Source organism: Sorex fumeus, unplaced genomic scaffold, assembly GCF_029834395.1.
Source record: "Sorex fumeus unplaced genomic scaffold, SorFum_2.1 ptg000061l, whole genome shotgun sequence".
NCBI lineage: Eukaryota > Metazoa > Chordata > Mammalia > Eulipotyphla > Soricidae > Sorex > Sorex fumeus.
Genome location: NW_026606118.1, coordinates 21,088,005 through 21,115,867, shown reverse-complemented (window position 1 = coordinate 21,115,867; position 27,863 = coordinate 21,088,005). Strand labels below are relative to the sequence as shown.

At 41.4% G+C, this 27,863-nt stretch overlaps 1 protein-coding gene and 1 non-coding gene across 2 annotated transcripts; both read left to right on the top strand.

The window, feature by feature from the left end:
• Nucleotides 1-27,650, top strand: ZC2HC1B (zinc finger C2HC-type containing 1B). The gene is given in 8 exon segments (XM_056126355.1): nucleotides 1-88; nucleotides 1,126-1,187; nucleotides 3,599-3,624; nucleotides 3,626-3,716; nucleotides 16,435-16,459; nucleotides 20,069-20,208; nucleotides 27,355-27,463; nucleotides 27,577-27,650. Coding segments are annotated over 8 exon segments (615 nt in total).
• LOC130034810 (U6 spliceosomal RNA) lies at nucleotides 14,994-15,099 on the top strand. The gene has a single exon (XR_008794159.1). It is a non-coding gene; the product is annotated as a U6 spliceosomal RNA (small nuclear RNA).
• Nucleotides 27,651-27,863: the final 213 nt, after the last annotated feature.

Sequence of the window (27,863 nt, the reverse complement as noted above, 5' to 3'; positions counted from 1 at the left end):
ATGATCACTCTGGCTAAGAACTGTGTCCTGAAAGTAGATAAAGGAACAAACATATCAGCCTCTCAGTATAGAGACAGGCTGTGGGCGTGTAGGTGGCAGGAGGGAAGCTGGGGACACTGATGACAGGAAATGTATACTGGTGGAGAAATGGGTGTTGGAACGTTGTATGACTGAAACCGATCATGAACAGCTTTGTAACTGTGTTTCTCATGGTGATTCAATTAAAAAAAAAAGAGAGTTTTGACATTGAGCACCACCCTAGGATGATGGTCATCATCCTCCTAAGTTCCTTCCTTCTAGTGACACCATCTTACCTGATTTGGATTGATCCAAATCCAACAGTTCTGCTCAGTCCATTATAGCGATCACTTTGATTTAGTAGGAGTTACTCCAGTAAAAAGAATTTATCAGGAGTGGGAAAGCCATTGTGAATATTGACCCTAAATTAAAACTTAAAGTCCTTTTTAAAAAATATATCAGAATACCATCATTTAGCTCACATGTAGACGTAAAGGCCTAAGGTATAAGTCTTAAAGATGTTATTACTGAATTATTTAAGACCTTGCTTTTAGGTGATAACTTTATACTTATATCTAAATAAAAGCTAGTAGACAGTTTAAGACTATTAAGTAGGGTCAGGGAGATAGTACAGGCATGAAGGCACGTGCCTACCATGCACCCTACCCAGTTGTATTCCTGGCAATACACATGGTCTCTCAAGCATTTCCAGGTCTGTCCCTAGGGGACCCCATGAGGATGATGTGGTCAGGACAAGGGGCTTAAACAATGTCATATCTGCAGGCCCTTGCAATGACCCACCAGCACATTTGGCCAAGAACGGCTGGTAGGGCCCCTGGTCCTTCTGAGTATCACTTAGAAGCCCCCTCCCCATTCCAAAGAAGACAATAATTATACTCTGTTTGCCTGAAGCATATAGAATTCAGTGTGAAGTGAAAAGTTAGAAAAACGTGGGTGAGTTTACAAAGGATCTTCCTAAGAAGTAGTTGATGGGGAGGGAAAAAGAGGGTGAACATATCAAGCTAGTGAGGTCTCCTGCAGTTAGTCATTTCTTTCAGGCAGGCAATTCCACGAAACTAACATAATGTGCTCTTGGATCTCATACAGATGGCAATCAGGAATTATTTCCCTGTGAAGTCTGTGGAAGACGCTTTGCAGCAGATGTTCTGGTAAACATAGACATTTTGTAGATGTGTTTCATTGGAGTTAAATGAACTGTCAAGTTAGTGAGGAGGGCTCAGTGGCAAAGATTAAAGACAGATGTGGAGGGGAAGCAAGGGAAGAGAAGTATGTAACCTATGGCTGCTGTGTCCGAGGACCAGAAGTAGATCAATACCGTCCCATTCCAAAGGAAGCTTATTAAAAAACTGTCTTCTTACTCCAAGGATGCCAGATGAAAGGGTCTTGGCACAGCTGATTGTCTCATGAGAGATCTTGGCTCCTTTGCCTTTTCTATAAGCTTCAAAAATTCAGATTTTAAGGCCAAAGCACCAGGGAAATTAGCTAGTAGAGAGGAATGAACATTGAATTCAGAGCATCTGGAAGCTTGGCATTTAGCCGTGTATTTGTCACTAATTCTGACAAGTCCTTTAACCTCCTCTTGCTTCCTGCTTTGCCGTGTAGAAGGATGGAACCCTCCAGTTTCAGTGGGGTTTAGGTACTTGAATAGGTTTACATTCATTACAAAATGAATGTAAGATCTAATTATCAACCAACTTCAAGTTGATTGCATGTCAAGTCTCCTGATGGATGGCTATAAAGGTGCACAAAAGCTTTTTTTCTTTTTTAATTAGGGAACCAAAAGGGGTATTAGGTCCTATTAACAAAAAAGGGATTTCCAGGTAAAGGGGGGTGGTTTTTGTTTTGTTTTGTGTTTAAGATGAAAATGCAATTATTAGTTGGGTCTTTTTAGATCAAGGATTCATGTCAAGCTTAAAGGATTTGGATGATAAGCCTAACTACATCTCAGGCAAATGACTATAAAATCACGCTGGAGATTTTTAGTTCTCTGGGGGAATTTAAAAACTAAAATCTCTGTTCTTCTAATTTGAGATAGTGAGAACTTGGTGAAATTAGAAGGGGAGCTCACAGGTTCTCCCATGACTTAGGAATGGATTTGCAGCCCTTAAGAATAGGTTTAAAACATAGGAAGTTCTGCTGAAGAAGGATCATTAAATGCCAAGTATGTCTTGGGGGCCCCGATGTCACTCCAAGTGATAAGCAGTGCACCAGCCGGAGACTGAGTGCTAGTTAAGGCCTGACCATGTGATGCTGCTTAGACCTTTCAGTGCTAGTGCCCACCAGGCCACCCCAGGGGTGCTCAGGAGTCTCCCTGGTAACACCCTGCAATGCTCAGAGGACCATATGATACCAGGAATCAAACCTGGTGTATGTACATACACCCTAACCTCTGTACTATCTCCTTGGCACTATCTTGGCCCTTTTGAGTTTTACTTCTTAGGCCTATCTCTAGGCTACAGAGAGTAGTTTTCAAGTCATCTGGTCTCTCTGTTTAGAGCAGAGACAGGCCTGTTCAGAGTCTAGCATGCTGCATCTGGATAAGACCTTTGTAAGCGATTGTAATTTGAAGTTCCAAAGGCAAGGCAAAAGACAATGATATAATGCCATAGTGATGAAATAGACTTTAGAAGGATGTACACAAGCAAAGATCTGTGTTAGTTTCCTGAACATTTTATCAGGAAGGTTGAACACATAAAAGACTACACAGACAAAGAACATTTTTTCTATTGTCAATATTGTAATGTTTTTAGATGTAATATTATAAGTTTAGATTTCCTTTGAATGGACTTCATGAATGTGAAATGTTTAGTCAAAAGAATCTTTCTTAAATGGAATTTATATGGTCTTTATTTACTTATTTATTCTAGCTGTTTTCTGCAGATATTCTCAAATTTCTCTCCACTCATTGTCAAGGGTAAAGTAATTTAATATGCTGCAAGTATAAAAGTAGCATAATTAGACTCCACTTTGAGGTTCTGAGGAGTAAGAAGAGATTTCCTGTGGAGGTTTCACTAGTACGAAACTTTCTCCTTGATGTACACAAAGGGTTATTTCAAGAGAATGGTAAAGATGAATATTAAGAATGTTGAAACTCCAATTTCCTGTTACACTGCTGGATGACTTGCTTTTGGGATTTAGGAGCAGAGAAGGCAGGAAACGAGAACAGAAGAAATGATCAAGAAAATTTCACTGGCTTCACTCAGTACCTAACTCAATATCAAAAATATGTATTTCAATTTAAACTAGAAACTTTGTATTTTCAATATTATTTCATTCTTGGAACCGTTCACACAGCCCAAGTGGTGGAGTTCAATATGTAAATCTCTCCTGCCGCAGAGGCCTTTCATTGTCTGTGCCCAAACTCAGTATCTCACTGTGTGTAATCCGGGTGAAGAGGGCCAGATGAATTGGGTCAACTGTGATTTGAGAATTGATGGGAATGAACTTGGCTCTGAAGTTACAAGTCAGTCCCCACACTGGGAGTTGACTATACACCAAGGCATTGCAACTTTTGTGAGAATACATTAAAATATTGTAATCCCCACTCCTTCTTTTCTAGGCTAGGCATGGAAAAATATGTAGAAAACTTCAACAAAAAGCGTAAACCTTTCAATTCTTTAAAACAAAGATTACAAGGCACTGATATCCCCACTGTGAGGAAGACTGATCAGTCCAAGGTACTTTCTCTGTCTTTCTTTAATGTTCTTCATTACATTCTGAAAGTCCATCAAATCCCATTTCTGGCTCTTGGTTTCATTTTTTGCTTGATAGCACAGTGTAATGTCATATAAGCGTAATCCACCTTTACTGTCTTCTTTTTAATCATGCTCTCTAAGATTTCCAAATGTATTTTAGATACTTTCCAGATGTGACCAAAATAAAGAATCTTAGGTTTATATTTTCATTAGAGCAGCATTAAATCTAGCGATTAACTTGGAAGATTAACTTGGAAGAAAGTCACTTTTAATGTTATATTTAAGTTTTCCCTTTGAGTTCTGTAATGGCTTTGCTTTTCTCATTTTGGGGTGTGTTTTCCCCTCACTGTTGTGAGTTGCCAATTTTATTATTGTCTGTTCCAAATCTCACTCGATTCTTTTGAAAAACAAAATGTCTTTAATCTACATTTCATAGTCTTGTAAATTCATATACCATCTTTACATATATATATAAATGTGAGATTTATTATGTATACACACATGTATATACATACATATGTTTATATATGTGGATATATATATATATATATATATATATATATATATATATAGTCCAGCATGTGCTGGTTTTATTATTTATTTAATTTTTAGTAGGGCCTGGCCTAGCCCTGGAGCTACTGGGATGGAAGAGAACATGAGAAGCTAGACCATTTGAGTCATCCTCCCCAGTAATTTGTTGGTTTTATTATCAATCTCATTATCTTTATTATTATTATTTTGGTTTTGAAGTCACATCCAGCAGTGCTCAGGGCTTACTCCTGACTGCATATTTAGGAATCTCTCCTGATGGACTCAGGGGACTTTTTTTTTTCTTTTTGGGTTACACCCGGCGATGCACAGGGGTTACTTCTGGCTCTGCAGTCAGGAATTACCCCTAGTGGTGCTCAGGGTACCATAAGGTATGCTGGGAATTAAACCTGCGTCATCAAGGCAAATGCCCTACCCACTGTGCTCTCTCTCCAGCCGCTCACCCCGAACTTTTTACTTTAAAAAAATTCAAATCTGTAGAAAAGGAGTTGTACAATGATTTTTTATTATCAAAATGTCTGTAATTTGGGGGCCAGAAAGATAGTACAGTGGGTAGAGTCCTTGCTTTGCACGTGTCTGAGTGCCCTACCCAGATTCGATCTCTGGCATCCCATATGATCCCCCTGAACACTGCTGGGAGTAATTCCTGAGTGCAGAGCTACGAATAACCCCTGAGCAGAGCCAGATGTGATCCCACCCCCAAAAAGAATGTCTACAATGTTACAGTAATCATGACAATGTAATATTAGTGTTATCAGTTCAGTAGAAAAGAAACCCCAGATATAGATAGTCTCTCTGCCCACTTGACCCTCATCTGTATCTATTGACTTTTGACAAAAATAAGGCAATGAGATTCCCCTGGAGGAGCAGGATAGTGAGACAAAGGAAGAGATGAGAAAGGGAGGTAATAGGGAAATAGGAATTTGGGGGCCTTGACATTGGTAAATGGGAAAGTGATATAACAATATATCGAAACCATGGGGTCAACAATACCAAAAACACAGAGCTCCAAACTACAACCATAGAACTTTAAATGTGCCAATCAAGATGGCAAGCTGGTTGGGTGGGAGGGAACTTGGGAACACTAGTAGAGGGAAGTTGACACTGGTGATGGGATTGGTGCTACAACATTTTATGTCTAAAACTCAACTTTGTAAATCACTGTTCTTTGAATTGAAAAGTTTTAAAAAATACAAAAGTCAATATGGAAAGGATAGCCTTGCTGAGACAGCTAAATAACAGTATGGGGAAATGAGCCTTGATTCATAACAGATACAAAAATTAGTGTTAATGAATTAATGACCGGGCTGGAGCGATAACACAGTGGGTAGGGCATTTGCCTTGCATGCAGACAACATGGTTGACCTTAGTTCGATTCCTCTGCCCCTCTTGCAGAGCCCAGCAAGCTACCGAGAGTATCTTGCCCGCACAGCAAAGCCTGGCAAATTACCCATGACGTATTCGATATGCCAAACACAGTAACAATTGTCACAATGGAGACGTTACTGGGCCCACTCGAGCAAATCGATGAACAATGGGAGGACAGTGACAGTTACAGTGAATTAATGACCTAACATATGTATCAAAACTGTAAAACTTTTTTTTTTAAAAAGTGAAATATATGCCTGCTTCAGTCAGCTTTATCAGTGACTGAATAAATAGCAGTATTCTTACATTAAAAAAGTACAATCTTTGATCTAGGGGTAAAGAAAGATTTTTAGGACACAAAATAAATTAACAGTTTGGGGTTGAGCAGCCATACAGTGGATAATGTGCTTGCCTTTCATGCAGCCAACCCAGGTTCAATTCATGGTGTCCCATATGGTCCCCCAAGTCCAGCACAGAGCCAGAAGTGATACCTAAGTGCAGAGCCAGGAGTACATCCTGAGCAGTGCTGGGTGTGACATATATATATATATATATATATATATATATATATATATATATACACACACACACATACACATATACCTATATATCTATATCTATAGATATAGATATATAGGTACACACATATGTTTGTATTTGAATAGTTTAAAATGAGGAACTTGGTAGATTTGCCTTCACCAAAACAAAAACATTTCAGTTTTGAGAAATACCACAAAGTACACAAAGACAAAAAAAAAAGACAAATCACAGGTTGGAAGAAATTGCATCTAATTCATATATGTGGCAAAGGACATATTGTGTATATGTATATACATATGCATATGTATATGTATATGTATAACCAGCCACCACCATGCTGAGACCACACTCCACACGCATGAAGGTACCGGCAGAGGAACAAAGGCATGCAGGTCCCAGGCCTGAGATCTCCAAGCCTGCTCAGATCGGGGCTGAGCATCCTCCACCCAGATCCTCCATCGTCAATAGGCAGGGGTCACACCCACCTACTGGCCCCCTGGTGCAGTGTAATCCCATCAACGGCCAAGACCCAGAGACTATAAAACCCAGCTCCCGGAAGCAATGCGGCCGCATTTGTGGCCACGTGACATCTTATTATCTCATTCTTACTTTGGGCAAACTGGCAGGCTACCGAATGTAACCTGCTCAAATGGCAGAGTCTGGCAAACTCCTTGTGGCGTACCCAATATGTCAAATACCAATAACAATGATGGGTCTCATTCTCCTAACCCTGAAAGAGCCTTGAATATGGCACTTTTTTTAAAAATCTCAGGACTAGGATGAAGGAGACGTTACTGGGGCCTGCTCGAGGCAATTGACGAACAACAGGATTGTTGTGATCGTGATCGTGATATGTAAAGGACCTTTAGTTTCAGCAAAAAGACAAACAGTGCAGTAAGAAAAAGGCAAGAGATACATTTGAACAAATATATTGCATAATAATTGCCAATAATGGCAGGAAGAAACACTCAACATTTTCATGAAGGGAATGCAAATGAAAATCACAATATTACTTGATGCCCACATGAGTGACTAAAATTAAAGAAGGACAATACAGCCATTGACTGGGATGTGGGACAAGATTAGAAGTCTTATGTTGATAGAAGTGTAAAATATAGCCACTTTGTACTGTTACTTTATTATTGAATTTGAACATAAAGTTGTTTATGTAACAATTCTGACTGGACCAATAGTACATTTGGCAAGACACTTGCATTGCATATGACTCACCCAGATTTGATTCCCAGGACCCAATATGGTTCCCAAGCAACACCAGGAATGATCCCTGAGCACAGAGCCAAGAGTAAGCCTTGAGCACAACTGGGTGTGCTCCCCCAAAACAAATAAAATATCAAATCTATTTCTAGATATTTATGTGAAAAAAGCAGGGCTGGAGCGATAGCACAGCGGGTAGGGCGTTTGCCTTGCATGCAGCCAACATGGCCGACCCGAGTTCGATTCCTCCGCCCCTCTCGGAGAGCCCGGCAACTACCGAGAGTATTTGATATGCCAGACACAGTAACAACAAAGTCTCCAATGGAGACGTTACTGGGCCCACTCGAGCAAATCGATGATCAATGGGAGGGCCTTTACCTTTACCTTTATGTGAAAAAAGCATGTTCTGACAAATGACATAAGTTAATGTTCATAGAAACTTTATTCTTGGAGCATTAACTGGAAATAATTGAAGGTGTCCATCAAGTGACCAGAGGGGCTGAAGACAAAAGACAGATGTTAATATGTTTACCTTGCATGTCCCCAACTCCAGTTCAATCCTCAAGCACCTCATATGGTCACCTTCAGGAGAGGCCCCTGAGCACAGAACAGAACCTAGAGTAGCCCAGAAGCATTGCCAGATTTAGTTCCAAAACAAAGTTGAAAACAGGCAATAGATAAACAAATTGTGGAGTATTTACAACTTAACAATAAGAAGAATGTGCTGCTACAGATGGAACAGCGTGGCTGTTCTATGAAATTATAGAACAAGTTGAGACAGAAAACCACATTTAAAAAAAAATTTTATTAGTGAAATACCATGAGGTACAGTTGTAGACTTATACATTTTTGTGCTTGGGTTTCAATTATACAATGATTGAGTACCCATCCCTCCACCAGTGCCCATTTCCCACCACCACGGATCCCAGTATTCCTCCCACACCCCACCACCCCCATCCCACCCTGCCTCTGTGGCAGGGCATTCCCTTTTGTTCTCCCTCTCCTTTTGGGTGCTGTAGAAAACCACATTTTAAAAAGTTTTATTGAGTCACCATGAATTATGGGGCTGGAGAAATAGCACAGCAGACAGGGCGTTTGCCGTGCACAAGTCCCACCTGGTCGACCCAAGTTCAATTCCTCCACCCCTCTCAGAGAGCCCGGCAAGCTACTGAGAGTATTTAGCCTGAACGGCAAAGCCTGGCAACCTACCTGTGATGTATTCGATATGCCAAACACAGTAACAACAAGTTTCACAATGTTACTGGGCCCACTCGAGCAAATTGATGAACAACAGGAGGACAATGACAGTGACAATAACCATGAATTTTAAAGTTGTTCATGATTGAGTTTCAGAAATACAATGTTCCAACACCAACCCCTTCATCAGTGCCTGCTTCCCTCCATAGATGCCTCCATTTTTCCTCCTATGCCTTACCTACCTCTGTGGCAGGCACCTTTTTTTTTCCTTTTAGGCTCTGAATAATGTTACTGATACTGATAGGTATCTTGTATAGCAATTTGAAATTGGGTTTCTTTTAGATCAGCCTGAACCTGAATTTGGGACATAGTGATTAAGAGCGACCTGCATTTGGGAGCTTATGACTAAAAAGGATAAGGTAAAGGCCCTCCTGTAGTTCGTCGATTTGCTCGAGTGGGCCCAGTAACGTCTCCATTGGAGACTTTGTTGTTACTGTGTCTGGCATATCGAATACGTCACGGGGAGCTTGCCAGGCTCTGCCGTGCGGGCGAGATACTCTCGGTAGCTTGCCGGGCTCTCCGAGAGGGGCGGAGGAATTGAACTCGGGTTGGCCATGTTGGCTGCATGCAAGGCAAATGCCCTACCTCTGTGCTATCGCTCCTAAAAAGGATATCTGGGAATTTTGGGGGATAATGAAATTATTTTATATTTTTAATTGTAGTGGTTATTTATTACACATATTGGTATATTTGTCAAAATTCATTGAGCTATTCATTTTTGGAGTGTGTGTGTTGCAGGGGGGAGGGGGCACACCTAGCAGTACTCAGGGTTTACTCCTGGATCTGCACCCAGGAATTACTCTTGATAATGGTTGGGGGACCAAATGGGATGCTGGGGATCAAACCTGAGCCAGCCACATGCAAGATAAGCATCCTACATGCTGTACTCTCTTTCAGGCTCTTGTTCAATTGCTTTAAAAGGATGTATTTAATTTCCTCAATGCTAAGTACAATCGCAAAAATAGGGGAACAACCCAAATATCCAACAACAGATGAATGATTAAAGAATTTGTAATATGTATTCAATGGAATTCAGCACAGCTACAAGGAAAGCTGAGAGGCTATATACCAGTGGTATCTTATATATGCTTTGCATGTACAAGTCTAGTTTTTGATCCTTAGAACCCCAGAACTAAAAAGTGACTCTGAGTATACTCTAAGTTCTGCCAGGAGTCACACACACACATACACAAGAGAAGATGGAATGTTTCCTTTTTCTACAATATGGATGAAACTAGAGGATATCATGTTGAGTAAAATAAGTCAAGGAGACAACAATATCATGTGATATCACTCATGTATAAAGAAATAAAGCAATGCAATATACAGTACCTAATGACAACAAACCCCAGGACTTTGTCTGCAGTTTGAAGTTACCAAGAATTGGTGGAGTTTCAGCGTTCAAGAAAAGAAAAAGTGGACTACAAGTGACAAAAGGACAATGGTGTAAAGTCTTTGGAACTTTGGTTGTGGGTGAATGTGCAGAGCCAATGTTATCCTAGGGCAGTATATTTTTACACTAAAAACATAAATATTCACACTATTATAACCATGTCTATTCACTACAATTTAAGAAGAAAAAAAATTCATTAAAATTACATAAAAAATCATAGTAAGAAAAATAAAACAATAAACTCCCACCTGTTAATCTCAGTAGTAGCTTTATAAGTTGCTTTGGAAACTAAATTTAAGTGAGACGACTTTGATTTTTACAGAAGCAAGGTAGTTGTCTTCTAAAAAGATAACTTTTTTAAGTCATTAGTTTAGTTGCAAAACCAATCCCACCACCTTCCCACCACTTTTTCCAATTTTCCCAACCACTCTTGAGCCTGCTCCCATTGCAGACCCTAAATAGTTTATGTTACCTTGCTTTTTACAAATAATTTGCTAAAAAGATGATCAAAGAATGGTTTCTTAGAAGAAAGTTAGTGAAGATTGTTGTATTTCACCATGGAGCCGTTAAGGCTGTGTGTAAGAGATTACTAAAATGTTACAGTTTTTTTATTTATTTATTTTTTATTTTTAGTGAAACACCATGGGGTACAGTTGTAGATTTACAATTTTTTGTGCTTGGGTTTCGATTATACAATGATCAAATACCCATCCCTCCACCAGTGCCCATTTTCCACCACCATGGGTAATATCCCTCCCACCCCCATCCCTCCCATCTCACCCTGCCTCTGTGTCAGGGCAATCCCTTGTGTTTTCTCTCTCCTTTTGAGTGTTGTGGTCTGCAAAAGAGGCTTTGAGTGGCAAACATGTTCAGTCCATAGTCAACTTTCAACATGCATCTCCCCTCCTGGAAGGATCCTCCAAACACCCTTTATTTGGTGCTCCCTTCTCTAACTGAGCTGTCCTTTCCCCTAGAATGCCTGGCTGGCCTCTAAGCTATGGAGTAATCCTCCTGGTGTTGATCTCAGCTATTCTTGGGTATTAATCTCATATTTTGTTTCTTTATATCCCCCAGATGAATGCAATCTTTCTATGTCTATCCCTCTCTTTCTGACTCATTTCGCTTAGCATGATACTTTCCATGTTGTACCACTTGTATATAAATTTCATGACTTCATCTTTTCTAACAGCTACATAGTACTCCATTGTGTAGATGTACCAAAGTTTTTTTAACCAGTCATCTGTTCTTGGGCATTCAGGTTTCTTCCAGGTTCTGGCTATTGTAAAGAGTGCTGCAATGATAAAATGTTACAGTTTTAAGCCTTCAGTGTTTACATCTTCTTAATCAAAATTGGCTGCCTCTTCTACATTGCACTCCATCCAATCTGGTGTACTACACCTGGTTTATCAGTGTTTTAGAGTTTGAAATGTCACGAGGCTGAAATTGCAGCCATGCACTTGAGGGCATCCAAAATTTCTAACAGTGATGCAGTTGTAGCTAAGTTCTTAACTGACTGGTGGCTTTGGGGCATGGGTGAGACTGCTGGGCTTCTGGAAGGACAGGGAGATGTGGGGAGGTAGCCCAACCCCAAACCCATGAAAGCTGGAGATTTCCATCACAAAATCTGTAACCTGAATTTTTCAACAAATTAATTTCTGGGTGAGGCTCATCTGAGCAGTGGTGTCTGGCTGGGAGCATGGCATAAATTGAGGAATGTGGAGGTTTTTGGCTGCTGGGGCTCACCCATCCGATGACCCCCATCCCCACCTCTGGGTTGCCTGTGGGATAACTCAGACTTATACAGGATATAGGGGAAGTTCTGTCACTTACAGACTTCTTTTGAGATTTATTTCTGAGTCTCTGGATCATGGCTGGTGAAAGGGCTCACATGTGCCAAAGGTGGGTTATGGACATTAGTGCCAAGCTTCCAAAGTACAGAAAGAAGGAGGAGGTAGCCCATCCCCTATTCCTAGAACAAGGTATTTTTTTACTGAACAAAGTTTACTTAGAAAAACATGAGGAGATAGAAAATGAGATATAAGTGCTTAAGAGAGAACCGAAGGGAGGGGGCAGAGTGATAGATAGTACATCAGGTGGGCATTTGTCTTGCACAAGGCTGACTTGAGTTCAGTCTCTGGCATCCCATATGGTCCCCCGAGCACTGCCGGAAGTAATTCCTGAGTGTGGAGCTGGAAATATCCCCTGAGCATTGCCAGGTGTGACTCCAAAAGCCAAAATAAAAACAGCATTGTAATTTATAGTACCTAAAATAAATTATAATAATTTTTGAGAGAGAACGAGAGAGAGAGAGAGAAAGAGAGAGAGAAAACACAGCTTCTCCAGAGTGGGGGGGGGGGAGGAAGAACAGGGGCTTGAAAGAACAAGCCAGCAGAGACATAAAGAGACATGTGTTTAAGTCAGAACATGGGCTTGAGAGGGCTAGTCTGAAATGAAATTTTGTAAAGAAACATTAAAAAAGTCACCTTCATTATTAAACACAGTAAACGGAAAAGCACATAAACAAGAGAACATCAGCTACCTAAGAATCAGCTTAACTAAGGAAGAAAAGGACATGTACAAAGAAAATTACAAAACGCTACTTCAGGAAATTGGCTGGAGCGATAGCACAGCGGTAGGGCGTTTGCCTTACAAGCGGCCAACATGGCCGACCCGAGTTCGATTCCTCCGCCCCTCTCAGAGAGCCCGGCAAGCTACCGAGAGTATCTCGCCTGCACGGCAGAGCGTGGTAAGCTACCCGTGCTGTATTCGATATGCCAAACACAGTAACAACAAGTTTCATGATGGAGACGTTACTGGGCCCGCTCGAGCAAATTGATGAACAACGGGAGGACCGTGACCGTGGACCATGACTTCAGGAAATAAAAGAGGATATGAGAAAATGGAAAGATATCCCCTGCTCATGGATTGGGAGAATTAACATGGTCAAAATGGCAATACTTCCCAAAGCATTGTACAAATTCAATGAGATCCCTATAACAATACCCATGACATTCTTCAAAGAAATGGAGCAAACACTTCTGAAATTCATATGGAACAATAAGCCCCCATGAATAGCTAACGCAATTCTTGGGAAAAAGAAAATGGTAGGAATCAACCTCCCTAACTTTAAACTCTCTACAAAGCAGTAATAATTAAAACAGCATGGTTCTGGAACAAAGGCAGAGCTGCAGACCAATGGAACAGGGTTGAATATACTGGCATCTACCCCCAAACATATGATCATCTAATCTTTGATAAGGGAGCAAGAAATGTGAAGTGGAGCAAAGAAAACCTCTTTAACAAATTGTGCAGGCAAAAATGGACAGCTACATGCAAAAAAAAAAAAAATGGGCCCAGATCTCTGCCTAACACCATGTACGAAAGTAAGATCAAAGTGGATTAAAGACCTCAACATCAGACCGGAATCCATAAGGTACATTGAAGATAAAGTTGGCAAAACCCTCCATGACATTGAAGCTAATGGTATCTTCGTAGATGTCACACCATTGGCCAAGCAAGTGAAAACAGAGATAGACAAATGGGACTATCTTAAACTAAGAAACTTCTGCACCTCAAAAGAAACAGTGACGAAAATACAAAGACAATCTACAGAATGGGGAAGGGTATTCGCCCAATAGACATCCGACAAGGGGTTGATATCAAGGATATACAAAGGATATACAAAGTACTGGTTGAACTCCACAAGAAGAAAACACACAACCCCATCAAAAAAACGGGGCGAGGAAATGAACAGAAACTTTCTCAAAGAAGAAATCCAAATGGCATAAAGGCATAAAGGCACATGAGAAAATGCTCTACATCATTAATCATCAGGGAGATGCAGATCAAAACAACAATGAGATATCATTTCACACCACAGAGACTGGCCCACATCCAAAAGAACAAAAGCAACCGGTGGGCGCGGATGTGGCAAGAAAGGGACTCTCCTTCACTACTGGTGGGAATGCCGACTGGTCCAACCCTTTTGGAAAACAGTATGGACGATTCTCAAAAAATTAGAAATTGAGCTCCCATTTGACCTAGCAATACCACTCCTGGGAATATATCCCAGAGAGGCAAAAAAGTATAGTCGAAGTGACATCTGCACTTGTTTGTTCATTGCAGCACTGTTTGCAATAGCCAAACTCTGGAAAAAACCTGAGTGCCCAAGAACAGATGACTGGTTACAGAAACTTTGGTATATCTACACAACGGAGTACTATATAGCTGTTAGAAAAGATGAAGTCATGAAATTTACTACAAGTGGTACTACATGGAAAGTATTATGCTAAGTGAAATGAGTCAGAAAGGGAGGCACAGACATTGAAAGATTGCATTCATCTGGGGAATATAAAGTAACAAAATAGGAGACTAACACCCAAGAATAGCCGAGATAAGTACTAGGAGGTTTACTCCATGGCTTGGAGGCCAGCCACACACACTAGGGGAAAAGGCAGCTCAGATAGAGAAGAGAGAACCAAATAAAGGGTGTCGGGAGGAGCCACCTAAGATGGGAGATGCATGCTGAAAGCAAACTATAGATTGAACATGATTGCCACTCAATTCCTCTTTTGCAAACCACAGCACACAAAAGGAGAGAGAGAACAAAAGGGAATGCCCTGTCATAGAGACAGGGTGGGATTGGGGGGTTGGGGGTGGTAGGGATACTGGGATCAGTGGTGGTGGAGAATGGGCACTGGTGGAGGGATGGGTACTCGATCATTTTATAACTGAAACCCTACCACAAAAATTTGTAAGTCTACATCTGTACCTCATGGTGCTTCACTAATAAATTTTTTTAAAAAAAACAAGAGAACAAGGTAATCAATACTATAAAAATTATTTTTTAAAAAATCAACTGAAGATCTATGCTAGAAAATAATCTTAAAATTGCTTTTCTTTTGGTGAATGCTAATGAGAAGGTAGCTTTGAATAATAGGTTTTCTTAAATTGTTCAGTAAAATATTGGAACAATCCAGAGAAGATTAGCAGGGTCCCTGTGTAAGGATGACACACAAATTTGCAAACACATTCCATAATTTTTTTTCTGTAAATAAAACCTTAACATTAAAAAAGAAAAAGATTTTCAGTAAAAACATGAATGTCTCTAATTTTGATATTTTGGCACTGAAATTCATACAGCAAAATTATCTTTATTAGAAATTACTATTCTCATTTATAAATATCTTCATTAGTAGAAAAATCTACAGGACTGGTGGTGATTTTCTAGTTCTTTCATTAACTAGGTTGAGTACAAAAAACCATATACAATGCCTGGCTGCATGAATTTCTTTCATTTCTATCTTAGATTTGAACTGTGGGGGTTGTTTCTTTAAAATAAATAATCCCACGCATTAGCATTTGTCAAATGTACAACTTTTTTTCCCTTCTATATTTTTATGTTAAAATATGCTTTTGTAATTTAATTCTTTCCGGGCCCTTATTATAACTTTATGAACCAAATAAAATGATTATATACAATAGCACATTCTCATCACTATTCAATTATGTTGATTCTGCAGGGATTTTATATTAGCCCATATATTTTCAGGCTTAAATGCTAGAAGATATTTATACAGATATAAATAGAGTTACATACAAAGGTATGCATGAGTTTGCAAGTAATTTCCTTTTTTCTCCCCTCAGCATAATTTCCTCCTTTATGATTCAGCTTTTGTGACATGCATATATTTATTTTAATTCTTATTGACTTAAGTTCAAGTCTACCAATTCTTCCAGTTTCCAGGATGCTGTGACAGTTGGCGGGGACAGAGATATCAAATATTTACAGCTGGGATTTTCTGTGGGGATTGGAGCTTGTGGTCACTATTTTACAGGCCCTTGTACCCATGGAGACTCAAAAAAGTGCTTGTGTTTGAAAGTGACGCATATTTTCTACTTTAATGTTTTAGGAATCCTGGTTACCTCCTCCATAGTCTAAGGTCATTATCAAAACCAGCAGTGACAAATGCTCTTTGATGTCAATTTTGGAAATGGAAGAGGTGACTTAGATTAAGAGGGGGATAGAGCATGCATTCACCCTGGTTTTGGATTAATATTAAAAAATTTAAAAATAAAATCTGTGACGTTCTCAGAGTAGCTGCAGTTCCCTACTCTCTCCCAGGAAGTCTGGGCCTCATGCATCTCCCCTCTGCATGGTCTGCCCCACCAGAGTGGTGCACAGTTGTCTGTCTACCCCCTTGCCTAGTCCTCTCCTCATCTCTGCAGTTTTATCGGCAGAGACATCCTTCTACACTTCGTTGTCCTTATTATGACCCTTAGGGACCAACACAATGATGTGTGGCAATGAATGCAGGAACACGTAGGATGATGGACGCAGCGCATTCATTGCATGTAAGCATTGTGTTTCCTGATCAGAGTAGATTTAGGGAACACTTTGAAGGTAAGACTTGATTTTTCAGCTGAAGAACAGTCCTCCAAACCCAGGGCCAAGTCCTGGCTGGTTTTCTAAAGAGTTCTATGCCACAATGGCACATTTGAGTTTACCTTTCTAAGCAATTCTCCATTCCTTTTTGGTCACTAGAAAAATACAACCTTGCCTGGCCTGTTTCCTTAGAATGATAGTACATCCTACCCTCCCCACGGGCCAAACCCTCATGTGGATTATCTCTAGTAAACTTTCACAACAGCCCGATGAAATGGGTGATATGTGGGTACTCTGGAAACTGAAGCTTACAGAGGTTGAGAAACTTGCCCAAGTTCACACACATAGAGCTTGGGCTCAAAACCAGTCAGGCAGGCTGTAGAGCCTTCATTGTTTCCCAACACTGTCCTACATTTTTTTTTCCAAGGAATTCATCACCATGGGAAACTTTTGTTTCTATATTAGAATACTCAGTTCTTGACTGCGGAGGCATTATCTAAAATAGTGCCTGGCACAAAGCTGGGGGATCATCAAGTGTTGACAATGTTTAAATTCTGCTTTCTAGGGGATGAATAAAAGAGTGGCCTTATTGTTATTGCTAAGGGTCACAATAACCTCTAAACCTTTCTTCATTCTAATTTCTTATATATTCCAGTTCTTATTTTGTTCAAAAATTTAAAAAAATAACCCAGACTGCTTACAACAATGACCTCCTGGATCCGCATTAGCAAAGGACTAGTGTGTATTCTTTACATGCTGGAGGCCGGGTGTCATCTCTGGCACATGGTCCCCCAAGAACCTCTGAATATGACCTATGAGTCAGATAGCCTCCAAAATTGCTAGGTGCGGTCCCCCCCTCCCAAACCCAATCCTACCCAACTGAATAGAACAATAACAACAACAACAACAAAAAAACCCAAAACACAATTGTTGGAGTACACGGAGCTTAGGTATATCAGATTGTACCCATCACAGTGCTCCCGAGTCACTCCCATTACTTTGTCAGTCTGTAACCACTTCTATGCTCTCTTCCCCAACCAATTTGTAAGGTCTCATCCTTCTTAGACACTGAAGCTGTACTGTAAGTTAATATTGCCTTTCTCCTCTCCTTATGTCTTTTGAGCAGTTTACTTTAAAGCAATGTCCTTTTGTATAGATACAGGAAGACAATTAATTAACATTATGCTTTATAACTTAGGAATTAATTGGCTTTGGACAAATTGGTTGGGGAAGAGAGCATAGAAGTGGTTACAGACTGACAAAGTAATGGGAGTGACTCGGGAGCACTGTGATGGGTACAATCTGATATACCTAAGCTCCGTGTACTCCAACACACAATGACATTGCTGCCATAAATATCCTTATTGAGGGAGGAAGATATCACAATCTTAAATGGACGAGTTAATGTGATTCATGCACCCATGGAGGATTTTATGACTCGGCACTAGCCCGAAATTGCCAGGCATATTGTAAAGTGGGTGCTGTCTGTGGGGGCAAGTTATTGCTCATCTCCATTTGCATCCCTTAAGCAGAATGGTGAGCATCTAGCTACAGCTTTTGAAATCAGGTGATGTGTCCCTGGCGGCAGAATCTCCTTCCCCCGCAGCAGGCTGTCTTCACCGGGGCACCTCAGAAGGGGGCGGGTTGAGTTTCCCTCCCCAACCCAAGCAGAGCCCCAGAAGCCAAAAACCTCCAGAACCCAGACAGCCATGCTCAAGCCCACTCTACATAAGCTCGGATAAGCCTCACGCATGAAGGACAGGAACCCAGGTATGCGGGACCCGTGGCTTAGATCTCTAAACCTGCTTGGATTAGGACTGGGCCTCCTCCACCCAGGTCCCCAGTTTTCCAGTAGCTTGGCAGCTACACCCCCAGTGCCATGTAATCTCATCAATGGTCAAGATCCAGAGACTATAAAACAAAGCTCCTGGAAGAGAGTGATGCAGTATTTCCTGGAGCAATCCCCAACAGAGAGCTTGGCAAGCTACTGAGGGCATCTCACCACATGGCAGAGCTGGCAAGCTACCTGTGGCGTATTTGATATGCCAAAAACAGTAACAATAACAGATGCTCTTCATGTTCCTGGAGTGAGCAGACACCATTGGGCTACACTAGCACACAAAAGGATGAATGGAGGTGTTACTGGTGCCAGGATGAACAACAGGACAAGTGATACAAGTGAAGTGTCTCTGGCAGAGGATGACAGGACAGACACATCTGCTACTCGCCAGCTGTTTGTTTTGTACAAGCAGTGATGCTGTGATCGATATCTAAACAGGTCAGAAAGATAGTATAGGGGTGAAGGTGCTTGCCTTGCATGAGACTGACCCTAGTTCAATCCCTGACATATGATCCCCTAAGCATTACCCAAAGTGACTCCTGAGCAAAAGAGCCAGGAGGAGCCCCTGGACATCACTGGATATGCTTCCACCCCCACCCCCCACATCAACACCAAAGTTCTTTTTTTTATTTAATTTTATTTTTATAAAGTTGTTCACAATAATTCATTACATTTAATATTTAAACACCAATCCCACCACTGTGCACCACCATAAGAGGAAAGTGTGTGAAGATTGTTGTATTTCGTCCTGGAACCATTTAAGCCCTCCAACACCACAGTTCTGAACTCTAAAAGAGAGCAAATAAATATCCAAATGGACCTCAGCATTTAATTTAGATGCCTTTAAGGCTGTAAAGAATACCTGGCATGAAATTTCACAGCACAAAAACACAACTCCACATTCCTGTCAGCTTGAGGAGGTCTCGCTTTGCTGTAAGCATCTCCAGAATTCACAGATCTTGGATCTTGGATCTTTCTCACTTTCTACTTTCATTGTCCAATAACTGCAAGTGAGAACCAGACTGTATCAAATGCATCCTCCATGGAGCCGGAAGTGACTTCATGCCCTGGAAGTGGAAGCTTCTCTCTCTTACTTCCTTCCCCTTTTCTCTTTTTATATTGTTAGAATGTTACCTCCTACCCCACCCAAACCTTGATCCTTTTACTACCTTCTGCCTAAAATACAAGAATGAAACTATTTGGGCACCATATTGGTGACAATCCTGAATTGACCTCTGTTGAAAGAAATGATGCTATTTGAGGACCAGCTTTCATTTGACATCATTTTTTAAAGTAACAGTTACCAAGAACTTATGCCATTCAGTGAGGTGTAACTATTTGTTATGGTGTTCAGTACAAACAATCTAGCTGCAACTGTATTTCTGCCAGTACAATTGGCTTCAGAGCCTATAGTCAAGCCCCTATTTTGAAATTTCCTTTCTCGCTTCATAATCTCCTCACTGCTTTCTAACCCTTTCAGTACCATAATCCAGCATTTGAGTCTTCTGTAGTCTTCAGTATCATGAACACTAATGTTCTATGATGCCAAGCTATATTCTTTATATAAATATGTATTCAATAATGAAATCTACCTTCACCCTCTGAGTCATAGCCTTTATTTGGGGCTTTATGATGACTTTCCCCTCTAGATGAATCTGCCTCTGATCAGAATTTGGGATCATGTTTTTTCATGATGGCGCCAAGTTTATATCCTATTTATTTTATTTCATGTACTCTATTCCAGCATTGTTTTCCAACTGTTTATTGCTTTCTCTTGTTGCATTCAGATTACATTCAATGCCCATATTGTATGAGGAGGTTCAATGAAACTGCAGCCAGTCGACATATCAGTTTCTGCAAGGATCAGTCTTTACGCCGAGTCTTTGATCCAGCCCAGACCGCAGCCAAATTGACATCCAAAACACAGGTACATCTCTTCACCCAGGTATTGCTGCTTGTACTTTTTTGCATGCCTGGGAGTATCCAGTGAAATTTTCCAGACTGATGAAACTTCCAGTGCTTCCTCATCCTTATGGGAATTGGCTTCTTTTAAGTAATGATTTTCAGCAAAAAAAAAAAAAAAACCTATATTAGGTGCTGTACAAAAAATTTTCTAGTGTCTGAAGCTTCTTAGGAGGAAGACCAAAATATATGTCATATTTCTGTAGTACTATAGAAATAGTATAGTAATAGTATATACTTAGTATCATGCTAAGTGAAATGAGTCAGAAAGAGAGGGACAAACATAGAATGACTGCACTCATTTGTGGAATATAAAATAACATAATATGAGCCTGACTCCCAAGGACAGTAGACACAAAGGCCAGGAATATTGTCCCATAGATGGAAGCTTGTCTCATGAGCTGAGAGAGAAGGCAGCTGGAATAGAGAAGGGATCACTAAGACAATGATGGTTGGAGGAATTTTTCGAGATGGGAGATGTGTGCTGAAAGTAGATAAAGGACCAAACATGATAATTTCTCACTATCTGTACTGCAAGCCATAATGCCCCAAAGTAGAGACAGAATATGGGGGAAATTGTCTTCCATGAAAGCAGGGGAAGGTTTGGAAAGGTGGGATATACTGGGGACATTAGTTGTGGAGAATGTGCACTGGTGGAGGGATGGGTGTTTGATCATTGTATGATTGAAACTCAAACATGAAAGCTTGTAACTGTATCTCATGGTGATTCAATAAAAAAATAATAATTTAAATTAAAAAAAGAAATAGAATAGTTCTGCAAACTATACTATTATGGTAAAAATTCTAAAAACTAATACTGTGGTAAAATTAGCGTTTACCCAATGGTGATTAACAGCATGGATGAATGGGTAGGATTAAGCCACCCAGAAAAGCATTGTGAACTGGAAGTGGCCAGCTTGTGGGGGAGGGGAAGTGGTATCAAGGAAGAGGTCCTGAAATTCCTGTGCTTTGCTTTGGAGAAGGTCTTCAACATTTTATTAAAAATCATAAAATCAGCAAATCAAGAGGATGACTGAAAGCAGCTATCACAAATAGGTACAAATGAGTAGCATGACAACCTGACCAAGGAAAAATAAATTTATAAATACAAATGGAATTAGATCCAACAAGGAATTCCTTACACATCAAAGGTTCTAGGATCATGCCTTAGAATCTAGCATAAAAACTGTTTACTTCATAAACATGGCTTAAACGCCAAGAAAAGACTGTATTAGCCTAAACACTAAAGAGCATGTAACACGTTTAGGATGAGTTCCACATTATCAAGAAAGTCATGGGGTGAAATCTCCTCAGTAACAGTGTTTGTAGCACTTCCCCACATCTCTCTGTCTCTCTATCTTTCTCTCTGTCTCTGTCTCTGTCTCTGTCTCTGTCTCTCTCTCTCTCTCTCTCTCACACACACACACACACTCTCTCTTTTCCCCTCCCCCGAGCAACAGAGAAGAAAAATCAAGGGGCTTGACTTGTGTGCAGACAATCCACTGGGGTCTAATCCCCAGCACTTCATATGGTGCTCGAGTCCACCACCAAGAGTCATCCCTGAGTGCAGAGCCAGGAATAAGCCTTGAGCACCACTACGGTAGCTCAACGTCCCCTCCCTCCCTCCCCCTCCTCCACCCGGATAAAAGATCTCTATCTTTGAGAATCGTCCATACTGTTTTCCAGAAGGGCTGAACCAGTCGGCATTCCCACCAACAGTGAAGGAGTGTCCCTTTCTCGCCACAACCCCGCCAGCATCGGTTGCTTTTGTTCTTTTGAATGTGGGCCAGTCTCTGAGGTGTGAGATGGTATCTCATTGTGGTTTTGATCTGCATCTCCCTGATGATTAATGATGTAGAGCATTTTCTCATGTGCTTTTTTGCCATTCGGATTTCTTCTTTGAGAAAGTTTCTGTTCATTTCATTGCCCCATTTTTGGATGGGGTTGGATGTTTTCTTCTTGTGGAGTTTAACCAGTATTTTGTATATCCTGGATATCAACCCCTTGTCAGATGTGTATTCGGTGAATATCCTTTCCCATTCTGTAGACTGTCTTTGTATTTTGGTCACTGTTTCTTTGGAGGTGCAGAAGCTTCTTAGTTTAAGATAGTCCCATTTGTCTATCTCTGTTTTCACTTGCTTGGCCAGTGGCGTGGCATCTTTGAAGATACCATTAGCTTCAATGTCATGGAGGGTTTTGCCAACTTTATCTTCAATGTACCTTATGGTTTCTGGTCTGATGTTGAGGTCTTTAATCCATTTTGATCTTACTTTTGTACATGGTGTTAGACAGAGTTCTGAGCCTATTTTTTTGCATGTAGCCGTCCAGTGATGCCAACACAATTTATTAAAGAGGCTTTCCTTACTCCACTTCACATTACTTGCACCTTTATCAAAGATTAGATGAGCATATGATTGAGGAGAGATGTCAGTGTATTCAACCCTGTTCCATTGGTCTGCAGTTCTGCCTTTGTTCCAGTACCATGCTGTTTTAATTATTACTGCTTTGTAGTACAGTTTGAAGTTCGGGAGGTTGATTCCTCCCATTTTCTTTTTCCCAAGAATTGCTTTAGCTATTCGTGGGGGCTTATTGTTCCATATAAATTTCAAGAGTGTTTGCTCCATTTCTTTGAAGAATGTCATGGGTATCCTTATAGGGATTGCATTGAATTTATACAATGCTTTCGGTAGTATTGCCATTTTGACAATGTTAAGTCTCCCGACCCATGAGCAGGGGATATCTTTCCATTTCCTCATGTCCTCTTTTATTTCCTGAAGTAGCGTTTTGTAGTTTTCTTTGTACAGGTCCTTTACTTCCTTAGTTAAGCTGATTCCTAGGTACTTGATTTTCTGGGGCACAATTGTGAATGGGATTGTTTTTTTCATGTTGCTTTCTTCTCTCTCACTGTTTGCGTATAGGAAAGCCATGGACTTTTGGGCAGCCCTTCTGGAAAACAGTATGGACGATTCTCAAAAAATTAGAAATTGAGCTCCCATTTGACCCAGCAATACCACTCCTGGGAATATATCCCAGAGAGGCAAAAATGTATAGTCGAAGTGACATCTGCACTTGTTTGTGCATTGCAGCCCTCTTTACAATTGCCAGAAACTGGAAGAAACCTGAATGCCCAAGAACAGATGACTGGTTAAAGAAACTTTGGTACATCTACACAATGGAGTACTATGTAGCTGTTAGAAAAGATGAAGTCATGAAATTTACATACAAGTGGTACAATATGGAAAATATCATGCTAAGCGAAATGAGTCAGAAAGAGAGGGATAGACATAGAAAGATTGCATTCATCTGGGGGATATAAAGTAACAAAGTAGGAGATTAATACCCAAGAATAGCTGAGATCAGCACCAGGAGGATTACTCCATAACTTAGAGGCCAGCCGGGTATCCTAGAGGAAAGGGCTATTCAGATAGAGAAGGGAGCACCAAATAAAGGATGTTTGGAGGATCCTCCCAGGAGGGGAGATGCATGTCGAAAGTAGACTATGGACTGAACATGTTTGCCACTCAATGCCTCTTTTGCAGACCACAACACCCAAAAGGAGAGAGAGAACACAGGGGATTGCCCTGCCACAGAGACGGGGGGATGGGGGGATGGGGGTGGGAGTGATATTATCCATGGTGGTGGAAAATGGGCACTGGTGGAGGGATGGGTATCTGATCATTGTATAATTGAAACCAAAGCACAAAAAATTGTAAATCTACAACTTTAAAAAAAATAAAATAAAATAAAGGGAAAAAAAAAAAATAAAATAAAATAATTCAAAAAAAAAAAAAAAAAAAAAAAAAAAAAAAAGATCTCTATCATAACTGGGCTAGGTGCTGATTGAGAGGAGGAAGTGGCACAGTATGAAGTCAGGGTAGTTGACGACATCTGTACAGTGATTCCTGAACAAACGTTTGCCCCAAATAATCAAATGAATTCACTAGCTCAGGCACAAAATGTCCGGCTAAGGAACCCAAACCCAGGGCTGGAACTTCAAGTGTCTGGGGGAGAGTGATTGGGAATGAGGCAGGGAAGAATCTGTCAAATTTGGGCTTGAATTCAACTTACATTTGAAAAGGTTTTCTATATATGACCCTTCCAGTCCTATCTGGAGGGGTTCTAACTTAAGTCTGTTAAGAGGCAAAGAGGAGATAAGTGAGGGGACAGTTGTTCTATACCCAGGGCACAAGAGAATCTGGGTATATTCTTCCTGTTTTCCATCTCTATTTGTCTTTTTTTTTTTCTTTTTGGGTCACACTCGGCGATGCACAGAGGTTCCTCCTGGCTCATGCACTCAGGAAGTACTCCTAGCGGTGCTTGGGGGGACCATATGGGATGCTGGGAATCGAACTCGCTTTGGCCGCGTGCAAGGCAAACATCCTACCCCCTATGCTATCACTCCAGCCCCTTCTCGTCTTTCTACTCTGCACCTGATTTCTCTTCTCTCTGCAGACTGTGCTTTCCTGGCCTTCCTATTGTCTTATCTGTCATCTACTCTTGACTGTGTGTGCTGCTCCATAGGCAGTGTGGACAGCTTGAGCAGTATAGGTGGGCTTAGCATGGAATCAGCCTTTTGGAAAGATCACCCTGACGGTTGGTGGTCGAGACGAATTGGCAGGAAGCTGCTTCAGAGACACAGCAGTAGGTGGAGAAGGGGAGAGCCTGCAAGACAAGGTTCCTGTGGGCTGCTGAGTCTGAATGGGAGGGAGTTGAGAAAGAATGGATAGGACCACCAAGCTGATTGTAGATAATGTGCTCAAAGGCCATGGGGGTGGAGAGCTACCCATACCATACATCTCTGTCAAGGAAGGCAAGAGGGGAAGAGAAGGCTGTGTTGGGGTGGGCAAGAGTGCTGGTGATAAAAATACACATGGAGATAGAACCTCCTTACCTGGAATATTGTTGGAAGCAGCACCATGTGGAAACAACCTGGGTTCTCCAACCCAGTCTGGGGTTGATTATAAATTAAAACTTTGTGAAAAATGATGTAAAATGCAGTATTTTTTTTTCTCTTCTTGTTGATATGGAGCGATAGCACAGTGGTTGGGTATTTGCCTTGTGTGCTGCCGGCCCAGCCGAGCCAGGTTCGATTCCTCCACCCTTCTCAGAGAGCATGGCAAGCTACAGAGAGTATCTCACCCGCACAGCAAAGCCTGGCAAACTACCCGTGATGTATTCAATATACCAAACACAGTAACAACAAGTCTCACAATGGAGACTTTACTGGGCCTGCTTGACCAAATCGATGAATAACGGGAGGACAGTGCTGCAGTTGATATGTAAACTTAGACAAGGGCTTAAGTCTTCTTTGAGGCGGGTAACGTAGCTTGCCAAACGCGAGGGCATCTGGGGAGAAACCATCAAAGATACAAAATCCTGAGCTCAGTGCTTCGCACAGGGCTCGGTCCTTCTGCCTTTCCTCCTTTCGTGGCTCCCCCCTTTTCCTTCCCCTTCCCTCCTTTTCTGTCAGCAAGGCCAGGCAGCACAGTGGGGGTTGGGAGTGGGAGTGGGGGAGAGTCTGTCAACCTGGGGCTGGAATTCAACTTAAACGTGGAAAGGTTCTCTATAGACGACCCTTCCTATGCTTTTAAAGCAGTTGAGGGCGTATTTCATTTCTTCCTGTGGTGGTTCTAAGTGTTCCATGAAGTTAGTTGGCGTGAGCTGGGGCCAGAGGGAGTTAGAGAAGCAGCAAGAGGAAGCGCTTTTTAGTTCTCAAGTCAGCCAGCTGGCTGTCTTGAGTGTAACCGATGACTTGGCCTCATTCCCCCCTGCCTTGTTTTCCAGAGCTAAGTGGTGATTGGGGACACAGAAGAAAAATGGCTTGCTCTCTGAATTACTTGCTTTCTGAGGAAATTCACTGGCGGGTGGAAGTGAAAGGGCAGTTCTTGTTCTGGTTGCGCCTGCATCACCCGGCTGCGGCCTTGCCTCCTAGTGAAGCTTGTTCAAAAATGGGACAAAAAGATTGGGGGGGGGCAGAGCAGGGCCTCCATTTGGGGAGGGCTGTGAACAGCACAGCTGAAATGTGTTTCTATTTTCAACATAATAAATTTTAAAAAACGTGCTATCCCCTTACCCAGAAGAGACCGCTGAGATGGGCCTCTAAAAATAGCCTTGTTCATTGATTGTATAACTGAAATCCAAGCACAAAAATTTGTAAGTCTACAACTGTACTTCATGGTGTTTCACTAATAATTTTTTATTTATTTATTTATTTTTGCTTTTTGGGTCACACCAGCGATGCTCAGGGGTTGTTCCTGGCTCTGCACTCAGGAATTATTCCTGGCGTTGCTTGGGGGACCATATGGGATGCCGGGGATTGAACCCAGGTTGGCTGCATGCAAGGCAAATGCCCTACCTGCTGTGCTATCACTCCGGCCCCATCACTAATAAAAATTTAAAAAAGAAAAAAAAATAGCCTTGTTTGGCTGTGGATGAGCCATCTTGTAATGGCTTGTTACAAGAAAGTCCTCAGAATTGCAGCTTAGCTCTCTGACATAGTTTCTATGGAAGCCGAGGTGGCCAGGTGAAAATAAACTCCTCAGGCATATTTTGGTCCTGATTCTGAATTCATGGAGTCCTTCTGCTACTGCCCCTCGGCAGGAAAGGGTGAGGTGTGGGGATGTTGGGATTCCATGTTTAAAACATATGCTGCCTTGCCAGTGTGTTTTCCTTCTCCGTTTGCATATTTGAAGACAAAAGCATCTTCAAGTGTCATGAAAACCCCAAACATTCCACAACTACCCATCCATGAAGTGGTTTCTTATGTCTCTATAAAACTCAGTTTATGGGGATGAGTACAGCACCCCTCCCAGAAGGGCCTGAATATGGTACAAAAGCTCCAAAACTTAGACATGGCAGAGACCACAGGAACTAGGCTCCCTTAGATACAAAGCATGCTTGTCCCCTTCCCCTGGTCCCCAGCGGGCTGGGGGACAATTTCAGCCTGCTACCATTCAGTGGAAACACTGTTAACTGCTGCCAGGCTCTGTGCTCAGGGGTGCTCCAAGCATTTATATCCTCCTCTTCTCTCTGTCTCTCTCTCTGTCTCTCTCTGTCTCTGTCTCTGTCTCTGTCTCTCTCTCTCTCTCTCTCTCTCTCTCTCTCTCTGTAGGGTAGACCTAAGACGAGTTCCCCCAAAGAGCCAACGGTAACCAGTGCTGTGGGAGCTCTGCTACAGAACAAGGCACTAGAGTCCGAGAATAGGGCCCCGTCCAAACCAGGTGAGTTTCAGTGAGCAGTGCAGCTCTCAGATTAGGGGATGCCGGGATGCTGTTGACTTTGGAAGAGGCCAGCATCTGGAATAACCTCTAACACCCATGCTGCTTGTGAATAGGTTGGGCTTGTTTGAAGTTGGAGCTAACATGCCGAGAGGGAATGTTTCCTAATTTATCAGCCTTACATAACTGACCATCTATAAAGTTATACCTGAGTATGAAAACAGACTCTACAGCCAATAATCTTGTGAGCTTGAATGAGATTAAGAATAGGAGACTATTATATGTCAGGTGTTGTGTGGAAAATAAGAAAATAAAATCTGTCTGCTCAGATATCTTTGAGATATCTGTAATCTTCTATTCCTTCAAGCATTTTTCACAATAACTAAGATATGAAACAAGTTGA